General features: G+C 46.1%; 1 protein-coding gene across 1 annotated transcript; it reads left to right on the plus strand.

Moving 5' to 3' along the window:
• Nucleotides 1-4,371: 4,371 nt before the first annotated feature.
• Nucleotides 4,372-9,467, plus strand: vsx2 (visual system homeobox 2; the record flags this gene model as incomplete). Its single annotated transcript, XM_084481720.1, has 5 exons — nucleotides 4,372-4,786; nucleotides 5,346-5,430; nucleotides 5,947-6,070; nucleotides 8,246-8,426; nucleotides 9,001-9,467. The coding sequence occupies 5 exons, from the start codon at nucleotides 4,372-4,374 to the stop codon at nucleotides 9,465-9,467; spliced, it is 1,272 nt and encodes a 423-aa protein (XP_084337846.1).
• Nucleotides 9,468-12,177: the final 2,710 nt, after the last annotated feature.

A 12,177-nucleotide genomic window follows, 5' to 3' on the forward strand; every position in this document is an offset into this window, starting at 1 on the left:
TGCTAGGCATTTAATCAGGGCTGTAAGTTCATGCCAACTTCATTCCACAGAGTGCAGCCATCCTCCATCTTGGCCCATGCGGGGTTCCCCCCCCCCCCCACTCCCAGAACCCCTCTTATTTTTCCCTATTTAATGAGCATTGCAAGTTGGGTTCCCGACACAAAACATTACGTAAAAATAATATTGCTCATGGTCACGGTCGTTAACGAGAGTTGACATAATTACTAGGGCTGTTTCTTTTCTAATTAGCACACTAATTAGCACAGGTTTTCGGGGTGCTGGCGCCCATGCAGAGAAGGGGATCAGACAAGCATGGCGAAGGGGCAACAAACAGGCAACAAACAGGCCTCCACGGGTCGTAATTAGGTAAGACAATGCCTCCGACTGTTCTCTGCTGGAGACGTTGCAGGGCCTCTGGCCGCTCGCTCTCCAACAGCGACGCTGGTGCCCGGACCAGTAATAAGCCCCTCCTTGTGCCCAACTCACCACCATTGACAGGGACACGGGGCCCCCCGGCCCCCCTGCTCCAGCCACTCTGGAGCAGCCCCTGTTTACTGCACTGACTGAGCAATATGGATCATTTAAATTAAAGTAGAGATCGGCATGCAGCCTTTATGTAGGATTAACAGTGATGTGCCGGCATGTGAACGTGACAGAGAAAATTGCCCACCTTCTATGTGAGTTATCATGAAGTGATGGTGGCTTTCAATGGCAGGGTGTGAATAACACTAAACACAGGATTTGAAGGTGACCTTTAACCTGTCATGATTCAGCGGGGGCCACCCGATAAGACGTGATTAGGTTCACCATCGGACACATGTTGATATCGACTGTGGAGCATTGATCAGCCGCAGCAGAGCCTTGACACACTAAGTGACCTGACATCCTCAATATGGTGCAGCGGAGCACACTGCTGTCTCCAATCCCATAGCCCCCGGCACTCCCAAATAGATTATCCAAGGAACAGGTTGTTCCCCCTGAAGTGTGTGTGTGTGTGTGTGTGTGTGTGTGTGTGTGTGTGTGTGTGTGTGTGTGTGTGTGTGTGTGTGTGTGTGTGTGTGTGTGTGTGTGTGTGTGTGTGTGTGTGTGTGTGTGTTCTATATCAAAAAAAATAGCGTTTGCTGCTCTAACCGAGCCCGAAAACTCAATCGAATGCGCCCTAAAGCCTTAAATTAGCTGTCAATTAGAGCTAATTCATCAACCGCACGCCTAATTAAGCAATGCCGATGTGCAGCTTCCAAACACTACCCAGTGGAAGAGCCACGAGAAAGCTACAGTTTGCGGATTCGGGATTGAACCGGGGTGCTGGATGAGAGGCGGATTCGGGGGGTGGGGAGCGATGGTGATGGTGGAGCTGCTGGAGCATCACCTCCTTGGCAGAGCTTCGAGCTGTGCTTTGTGTTTTCCCCCTGATTCGGCTGAAGATGTGTGCCGTCATCACGTTGCCCTCCAGGCGGAAGGGAGGATGCGGCGCTCGGCTCGGTGCTGAATCATCTAGTGCCTCGCGATGTCCGGTCTGTAAGCCAAAACAAACAAGGCAAAAGTATAAATCACCGGCGGTACGGGGAGGACAGGGAGACTAGTTATCATCAGGATTGCATATGTGAGCTGAAGCATTTAGAATTCTGCAGGGGGGGGGGGGGGGGGGGGGGGGTAATGTATAGTTATGTTTCTTGTGCACCGAGAGCCTATTATCCCACCTGACCTTCCAGGAAAGTGAAAGTTTCTCACATATTCATTACCACCCATAGCCGTCAACATTTTCCAATCAGGACGAGAGGAGGGCCCGCGACGTTCACTGAAGGGGGCGTGGTTTGTTTGTGGTCGTTATCCTTTATGACCCGCTGGAGGGATGCGCTGTGCTTCCATCGTCACTGGTTCTATGGTCACTGGTTCTATGCTTCTATGGTCAATGGTTCTTTGCTTCTATGGTCGCTGGTTCTATGGTCACTGGTTCTATGGTTCTATGGTCAATGGTTCTTTGCTTCTATGGTCGCTGGTTCTATGCATATATGGTTATATGGTTACTGGTTATATGGTTCTATGGTCACTGGTTCTAAGCTTCTATGGTCACTGGTTCTACAGTGGGACCGGTTCTATGATATCGTTCTATAGTTCCCTGGTCGGACCTTCTTACTAAACTGGTGATGACTGGAGGCCAGTGGGGAACTGGCATTACCATAGAATGCGTGATATATAACCAGCGTTTTCAACACTGTTTTAAAGTGTTTTTTTAAATGTGTAATTTCTGCTAAAATTATGTTTTAATATTCAGAATAAGTAGTATTTTTATTTATGCCAAAAAAATTGCGATTTAAAAGAAGGAGAGAGGGTTTTCATGCCCACCATTATGGTATAATGTTACATGGGGTAAAACAGGGGGATATTGGGAGGAGGTAAACCAAAAATGTCCAACAGCTGTTTGCTTTTTAATCTGCAGTCGTCAGATCCTGCAGGTCTTTGATGGGAAACCCAATCCACATGAATGACTGAACTAAACCTTCCCTTAATCTAGGGCCCTTATTAGGCTTCCTGCCTTTTGCATGCAAATCAGGAAGCTTGCATTTTCATACGGGGAGGAGATGCATTATTAAAATGTGCACGGAAAGGCAAAGAGTGTTGCCACAAACAAGCAAACAGAAAATAATGATTGCAACAATGGCGGTAATGAAGTGCGCGCGCGGTCACCTCTGTAATTGGCAGGTCATCTGCACTCCGTCACGTCCGGTATGAATAAATGCTCTGATCCCAGTAGGCTGATGTGTCATTAGCATATTCTAACAACATTGATTTCTTCATTAATGCATTTTTCTTTTTACCTAATCGGCCTTAATTAGTTTCAACTGGTCCGCTGTAATAATTGATTTCTCTTAATCAGAGACTTGATTCCTCAATTCTCTTTTTCTGACATGGCTTTGGCAGTAAGGGCGCTCGTTTCTCTTCCTCTACGTCGTGAATATTCGGAATACTTCGTCATTTGTAGGAGCAGCAACAACGAGTCGAAATTGATAACTGATGTCTCAGCTTGAATATTAAAGAGGTCTGAGACGGTCAACTATTAATGGCCTTACACATTCTGAAAGCAGAGAGCAACAGGCGATCATTTATTCGTTTTCTTCAAGATCATTCAAGATCATTTAAGATAATTTCATATAGCAGGCCCTATAGGGCTTCTGGATTTAATTGTTTTCGAATTCTGCAATTGGCCTTTCCCCGTTGAGTGACAGCTGCTCGCTCGAATCAGAGACCAGTCGTGGGCTTCATATTGTGCAGGAGAGATATGGTGAGAGATATGAGAGATATGGGTGGTGTCCAGGCCGCCCTCCACCCTAACCCCCTGATTGAACGAAACCCCACCAAAAAAATCGAAACGCTTTCGATACGTTTTCTAAATAAAAAAAATCTGAAATTTGCATTTTAGGCCTATATCCAGACACGTTTTCATCGCTTGTTCCCAACACAAAATCAAATAAAAGAATAAACATGCAAGAACTGAGTAATAGTAATATGTAAATGTGACTCATACATTATGAATTTAGTCCATGAGGCCAATTAAGATTTATTCCCCATCATATTGTCATCAAATTATTTCGGACACAAATTAGCTGCAGGCCCATCCAGCCGTCAATAAGAGGCCTGCTCGGGGTTTGTGTTATGATGCTGAAAAAATCCCCCGTTTCTCTATTTTTAGATCAAGCAATGGCCCATATTAGGTTTTAATTTCTCTGAGGAAACGGTGTGATTTAATCTGTTGTGGTGGGATTATATCTCCGCGTCCAGCTGTCGCTCTGACGGCCCTTTGATGGCGCGTGTGATGCTTCTGCTCAGCATCTGGAAACAACAGCCCGTCTATGTGTGTGAAACATTGGACTGGCACAGACACCACAGCTAGGTCTCCATTGATCTGTTAATTAGAAAAAATCATGCTGGTTTATTTCTGGAAGCTGAAAATATTTTTTTGGTTGATTATTTTCATGCAAAATTATCTTTCACTACCTTGGATTTGTGGCGTCAAAATGTTCACTAGTTCTTCAGTTAAAAATGCTCAACACACGTGGACTATAGCTGGGCCCGTTGTTGTGTATGTTCTCCTTGTATTCCTCTCTGTGCGCCCTGTTCCGTGTGCTTTATGTTGTGGAGGAACCAGCCCCAGATCCGAGAGGGCGTATAAACGCATCCATGATCCACAGGAATCCTCAACAGCTTCCTTGCAGCTGATTGGCTGCTGAGTCCTGACTCCTTTCGGGATGGACCTGTTGGATAAAAGGACCGTTTTCTAAAAGCTTCTAGTACCGCGTTGCACAGTGGATCATGCACTGGGGACTACCATCCACACGAAACGGGCAAACATCACCCAAACACAGAGACTGAATGACGGGGAAGCAAGGCGCCGTGCTGTCGGAAACTTTCAACCCATCCAAGATGTCACTGGGCGGAAACGGAGGAGCCGTGAACGGTCATCTGTTGAAGAGCACCGCCACGCACCCTCCGAAATGCACGGGCTTCGGGATCCATGAGATACTGGGGCTGAATAAGGAGCCCTCCGCGCCCCCCGGTAGCCCGCTGCAGGCTCTGCCGCCCGGCGCGCATCTGCTGGCGGCCCGGTCCATGCTGGGCCCCGCCGCCGTGGGCGTCGGGATGGGACTACTCGGGCCCGGCGGGATTCCGTCCTTCTACAGCCAGCCTGCGTTTCTGGAAGTGCTGTCAGACGCACAAAACGTTCACCTGCAACCCCACCATAGATCACTGGGACGGCTGGACGTGGGCCAGTCCACTGCCAGCTCAGGTAAACCCACACGTCTTTTCAGTCTCTCTTTCAAACATTTGGATTATGAATACAAAGCCTGTATGGAGCTATTTATATTTGCATGTGGTTAATTCCGTTATTTAGAAGGAATATGATGGAGAAATATATACAATTAGCCTATATCTACAAATAATAAAGAATGCATTATTATTATAAGGCTATATTATTGTTAATATTATTTGTTGATTTTTTTATTATTATACCCTTGCAATGATTTAATTGAATTATTGTTAGTGAAGGCCTATCAGTGATTATCATTGTTTCGTGTTGGTGAACCTGAACAGGCCTAGGTCAAATCAGTCCAGTTATTTTGTGGTCAATTTCTAATATTTATATAATATAGGCATACTTATAGCCTACTACATTATTAATAATTAAAATTACAAGCAATGTCCCTCATTAAGCATGTCATTTTAACTTGGATTCTGATCGGCTTATCTGTGAATAAAACAGGCTACTATAATCTGAATTAAGTCTAAATACTATAATAGCAGGCTATAATATTAACCTCTTGTTGTGTTCGCTGTTGCTCGACCAGATTCGGAGGATTTATCTTCCAATGAACGAAAGATCTCCAAGTCTTCCATAAATCAGAGCAAGAAACGCAAGAAAAGACGTCACCGGTCAGCATTATATAATTTAATTTTACTTATTAATCTGTTTACCTGTTTACTTAATCTGTCTGTTTACCAATATTTATTCTAGGCTACATATTTCCATGTTTGTATCATTTCACAATTGGCCTATATTGCAAAGATTTGTCGATATTCTATCGAATTATTGATGAGTATTATTAATGTTGTTTATTGGAGGTTTATATTCTTTATAATCAAATAGTTTCTCTGAGGCTTCAGGCTGCGTTCCGTCTATATAATCCGTTTTCTAGGAGGTTCTCAGCCTAGTTTAGTGTCTTTATTGTTGTTATTATAATGCTTAAAATGATTCTTAAAAGCCTGTTATTAGCCTGTTAGCAGTAGACCTAATATCCTATAACGAATGGAATAATTATTTGATCAAAGAAGACAGGTATATCTTTAAAATATTACTGTAACAATAATGCTCGATTATTTCTAAATGAATATAACATTATTAGTTGTCATTTCGTTGTAATTTATCCCCCTAATAATCTCTCTCACCAGGACCATATTCACCTCGTACCAGCTGGAGGAGCTGGAGAAGGCCTTCAACGAAGCCCACTACCCTGATGTTTACGCCCGGGAGATGCTGGCCATGAAGACAGAGCTTCCTGAAGACAGGATACAGGTAGGAACCTAGACAATGTGGAGAATGAATATTATCTACTGTGGTGAAGGGCTGCCATGTGAATATGGCTCTTCATTCTGTTATATTTCGACTCAAAGATACAAATCACAGCTCGGTTTTTTGGTGTTATTCTGTGTTTGGTATTATTCGGTGTTTGGTATTTGGGTCATAACTGCGTTCTGCACGTTTAGTTTCACCATTATTGATGTGCTGCTGTTTTGAACCGTCCCTGGTTCAGATTATTTTCGTCATGAGGTTGCCTATAGAAAAAACAAATCTTAACAGATCTTCAGAACACTTTATGGTTCTGTTCACTCGCAGCAGAACCATCTGTTCATCTGTTTTACTGGGAAAGGTTCTTCCATTATTTGCTAGTAAAAAGGGTGGGGAAATTCCATGAAGCGGGGGCTTCGTGTATGCATATTATATCTTTTTTAAATTTATTTCACCCAAAACACTGAAAGTCATTTTAAACTTTATACTTATAGACGTGTGCAGTGAGTCTCTCAAGGCTCCACTAGAAAACACGGTCTGCTGTCAGCAGAAGACAGGGCGTCCACTCACACACTCGATAGCCCACAGCCTGCTAATGTATGAGCTCAGGCCAGGGCCCCACCGTAAATCGATCAGCGACGCTCCTCTCCTGTCGGAACAAAGATGCCTCCCCCTCCTCCCCCTCTTCATCCTCCTCCTCCTCCTCCTCCAATTCCTTCTCCTCCTCCTCCACCAGCAGCGTCCTCCTCCTCCTCCTCCTCCTCCTCCTCCTCCTCCTCCTCCTCCTCCTCCTCCTCCATCCACCACCTCCACGAGCAGTGTCCTCCTCCACCTCCTCCTCCACCAGCAGCGTCCTCGCCAGAGCAGATCATCTCTCATCAGGCGGTTGGATGTGAAACAATTTGTTCCCGCGGAAGCGCACTAATGACCTAATCACGCGATCAAAGGCGGGAAGAAGATTGCGTCGTGACCCGCGCTATCCATCTGGCCCCTCATGGCGCCTTTTAATTTTCCTTCTCATTACGGCTCCTAGACGCGAATAAATAATAATGGAATAAATAAATAAATAAGGTGACAGCCTATTCCAATTCTAAATAAAATTAACACCCAATTTTCTCATTGAGAGTAATTAGTTAAATCAGACGGGGAGCGGTGTGCCACGTGTGTGTGTGTGGGGGGGTGCTGGCTCGAGATGCAGGGAGTTCAAATGAAATAACTACATTGAATTTATTAGCACGGGTCAATAGCGCCGCTCCCCTGAGTCCCGTCGCTTTAATTTCCCGTGATATTTGCCCGCCTGCCCGCCATCGATTGGGCCTGAAATTAACTTATTTTTCAATCAGCCTCGTCGTGCCCTCGGGTCGCTTCTTCTTCCCGCGGATCCACGCGCGCTTCCTTTGAGGGCTAGAGAAGCAATTTCTCATGAAAAAGTATTCTGTATGAAATGATGGTTATCATCAGAATAACCAGAAAACCACTTGAAAAAAAGCTCTTTTGATCATTTTCAATTTAATAACCCCCCCACCCCATCCCATCCCCCCTTCTAGATTTTTCCTGCTACCACCCCCCACCCCCCCCCTCCTCCCCTCCTCGCCCCTTCCCCCCTGCTGTCTCTTTTCATCTCCACTCTTCACAAAGCCATCAGAGGTGGCTAAGTAGACTATTTAGGAGCGCTGTGTTGTGCTATGAAATCAATTTGGCCTCTCTCTGCGCTGACAGATCACTGCACTCTGCTCAGCCGTGGGGTGGCTGTGGCTGAGTGAAGCAAATAGTTTCCTCCGTCTCTAACGGCCCTCTCAGCTCCTCCACAGCGGACAGACAGCACCTCGCTACCTTAAAGACCCCCCTCCCACGCAGAGCACACACAGTGGACTCAAACACCGGCCCCTGTGTCTTGAAGAAGACACCAATGAATTCACGCTTTTGTTTTCACGCTTTGAGCCTTGTAGGGTTCCACCTGTTGTCATAGCGATGGCAGTGGTCTAGCTTTGAACCTTGGTCCCTCCAGGGGAGTGACCTTCTTCTCACCTGTACCCCCCCCCCCCCCCCCCCACCCTGGCTACGGCCCTGATTACACCTATTGTTGTCATAGCGATGGAAATGGTCTACTTTTGAACCCTTTCTCACCTGTACCCTTCCCCTCCACCCCCCCCCCCCCCCCTCCCCTCCCCCACTCCCCAGGTGTGGTTCCAGAACCGCAGGGCCAAGTGGAGGAAGCGTGAGAAGTGCTGGGGCCGCAGCAGCGTCATGGCGGAGTACGGCCTGTACGGGGCCATGGTGCGCCACTCCATCCCCCTGCCCGAGTCCATCCTCAAGTCGGCCAAGGACGGGGTCATGGAATCCTGTGCCCCCTGGCTGCTCGGTGAGGCCAGAGTTTGTTCTCTCAGTGTGTCTTTGAGCTTCAGTAGCTCGCCCTGTTCATGGCCAACTTGGTTTGGTTTTAAGTTATTGTTATTTTTTGTATGTAAAAAAATTGGGTATAGGTAAATGTATGTTTCATGAGTTAATGAGTGTTGGGTCCAGAGCCACCCTCCAAAGTTCTGACATCCTCAGCTTCCCCCTCTTTCTAGGCTGTAACCGTGGCAACGACTACACCAGTTCTCTGCTCCGTGCTACTTTTCCACCGTGGAGTCTGTCCACTTTTAAGAATCGTCCAGAATCCCTGCCGTTCACCGAACAGTGCAGTTCAACACTGATAGTTACATGGGAACCCAATTAAGGACTTTAAACACCCTATTAAAACACACTTTAATTTAACACTTTGAAAAGTATAGCCAGTTTAACCTGAAACCAAGACCTCTACCTGGGTGCCGGTGCATCCCATAACCTACACACCCGTGCCAGCACACAAACACTTCTCCCTGCTGTCCTAAAACTCAGCCTTAAATCCCTGTTCTAAAGCAGAGCCATCTTTTTTGTTTGCTTACTATTTGCAGTCCAAGACGGCTTTCCGCTCTGCAGACGCTATTCTAAATCTGAATACCCGCAATTCTTTGCAGGGATGCACAAGAAGTCCATGGAGGCCGTGGTGCCCCCGCCGTCGGGCCTCAAGCCCGACCCCCCCCAGCAGCCCACCCTGACCCCTAACCACGCCACCCCCGCTGGCGCCGCCGCCGCCGCCGCCGCCGCCGCCGCCATGGCTCTGGCTCAGAGGGCCGACGGCAGCGACGGCGAGGACAAGCGGCCCCCGGAGAGAGAGCGCTCCCCCATCTCCAAAGAGGAGCTGAGAGAGAACAGCATCGCCGCTCTCAGGGCCAAGGCCCAGGAGCACAGCGCCAAGGTGCTGGGGTCGGCCTCCTGCGACCGGGCACCACCGGACGGCCAGGACGAGAGGCCGGCCCCCGCCCCCGAGGAGAGCCCCAGAGACCCTTTGAGTCCAGGGAAGGACACCCAATGTCCCTAGAGATTGGTAGAGGGCCGGGGGGGGGGGGGGGGGGGGACGGGTTGGTGCCGAAGGACCTGACTGCTCTCCACAGGTGTGAGGACCACGGCTCTAGTCCTCTGACCCCCGTTCTAGATCACTGAGTTGAATGGCATCACCGCAGGGCGTCCTTTAGCACAACGTTGTGTTTTCTTGTGAAAGAACAGTGCACTTTTTTTCTTGGTTTTGTTGACGACGTTTGATGAGTCGTGTTTTGCTTAGAGTCCACTGACACGAGTGCTGGGCGCGGCTGGTTGTGTGTGTGTGTATATATCCACAGCTGTGCTTATTACAAGAAACATGTGGTTTCAGTTCATGTTTGTTATACCAGACGATGGAGGACCGTCCAGTCGGTCCTCTGAAGTCCACATTTATCATCTCATTTTGGTCTATGTTGACGGAATTGCTTGTACAGCTCTTAAAATATATCTTTGGTATAAAGGGGACATTTAGAATATAATGACAAACATCCGACAAGACTCTTTTAAGAGAATGATGGTAATTCTGTCTGATTGCTGTGTACATATGGAAATAAAATAATAACGTAAATATTGAATTACATTTTGTTGTAGTCTAGAAGTTTGCGATTCAACTCCGGAAAATGTAAAAAGCAAAGTGAAACACAAGCATTAAATTGGTACTGGCTTTTGTTTTTCAAATGTTCCCTTGTGTTGACCGTTCTTTTTGTGGATTAGCTCTTTGTCCCATCAACGCAAGTGATCAGAACCCATCTATGAATTATAATCTCCTGAGTAGTATAGGCATTGTTGGGTTTCCAGGCAGAGAAGCTCCATTTACCAAGCTAAATCTCACCTGTTCATCACTGGAGTGCCTTACAGGACCTGGCCTGGCCCTGGCTGTAGTCGCTGCAGTACGGTCAACCTACTTACTGTGTTGTGAAAGCCATGTTGTCTATGATGGTAAGAAGCTTCTTCACTTTAGTGTCATACACATTAGGCTCCTTTAAACTGGGGCTACATTAAGTTGCTTTTGGACCAAAGAGTGCAAAGGCTTCAGCTTAAACCAATATAATAGCTTGCTACCATAAGCTACACTTAGAGCTGGATCACCCACTTTTCAAACCTCTTAGTCGAAGTTTATCAGCTTTATTGGTTGTTAAATCTTCACTGAGCTTAGCCCTATTTTATGTACAAACTTCCTATCAAAGTATTGACCTCATGGTGACACAAGCCACGTTACCCACATGAGACGTTACAACTCACCCCACCAGTAGCCTCCTCACTAATGACTCCTGCCATCAGATTAGATTCCAATTAAACACGGAGCATTCTCCAAGGGCACCGGAGGGGGAAGACTTTTATTAGTATGCCCGGCGCATGTCTACTGAATCCGAACGCATCTATGATTGGACCCATTATGTCAGAGGATGGCGAAAAGGTTGCTAATTAATACTGTTGACGGGGAAAAGTACACACAGTAATTAAAGATTACTTGGGAATGAAGTTGAGCGTGAGCGGTAATACAAATGTTGGAGCGCTGCGCGGTGGGAATATCATTGATTGGTGCACTCCACTTCTCGAGGAGTACTCGTCTAATTAGTGAGAGGCACTATCATCACAGCTCACTTATGATTACCAAAGGTCGCAGGGTCACATGAGTGCCACATGATGAGATTTGTGGTAGATTAAAAAGTATACATGAAGAACATAGATGGACGATGGAGAGTTTCAACTTCGGTATCTTTCAGGATTCTGTGAGGTTCTAGGTAGATACAACTCAACTAAACATGGTTATCTCTGGTAAAAGGAGGCAAAATATACTTTAAAAGCATATTTTCCGCATGAAATATATATAAAAAATGCAATTTGCATTAGTGTGTAGGTTCAATAATAGTGATCATTAATAGTATGCTATGATCGCATATACATCATGCCAGATACCTTTTGGACACAGACTGGCAACGTTTATTTGAGCAATGTTTGGTATTAAACTAGGCTGTAAACCCAGGAACCATTAGGTTCAGAAGGTACAGGCAGCTCAGGGATCACGACTCGGAAGCCACCAAGTGTAATATTCACCCATAAAATCACAGAAACCACTCAGGCCAGTTTATTGGACATTTTCCCTGTCCATTGACATTTCATGATGTGCCCACTATGAATATGCAAATAATGTTTCTCTTAACCGCATGTATGTCGCTCCATATTGTTATTCAAGCACACAGTATTATTCCCCTGGAGACTAAACGACAGGATTTGAGAGAAAAGAGGATGCCCCCACACTCAGTAATTGAGGCCAAGACATATGCAGAGCGAGGATTATTCATTAAACTGCAAATCTTTTTTAATCTTTGCGACGTGAAATGGATGGTTACGATAGTAGATCAAGCTGTTTACATTGGATGTGAGGAGGTAATTCACTTTATCCCTTCTGATGGGCAGACGGCTGGGTGTAGACTATCCCAAGATCATCCCAATCTGTGCAAGGAGATATAAGCAAAGGTTTAAACAAAACGTTTTGACTAATGCAATATTATATAATATTGAATTCATATTTTTTTGGTATAAGGTTGGGGGATATGTATCTGGTATGTAGGAATGAACTGGGGATACAGAAGCTAGGTGGGGTGAAACACACTGACCATGGTGAATGTGGTGTTGTACTGCCCTCTAATGCATACAATAGATATTGCAGCCGAGGAGCCTATGGGAACCTGTCACATGGTCAGATT

This window comes from Micromesistius poutassou (assembly GCF_964030765.1).
Source record: "Micromesistius poutassou genome assembly, chromosome: 17".
Lineage (NCBI taxonomy): Eukaryota > Metazoa > Chordata > Actinopteri > Gadiformes > Gadidae > Micromesistius > Micromesistius poutassou.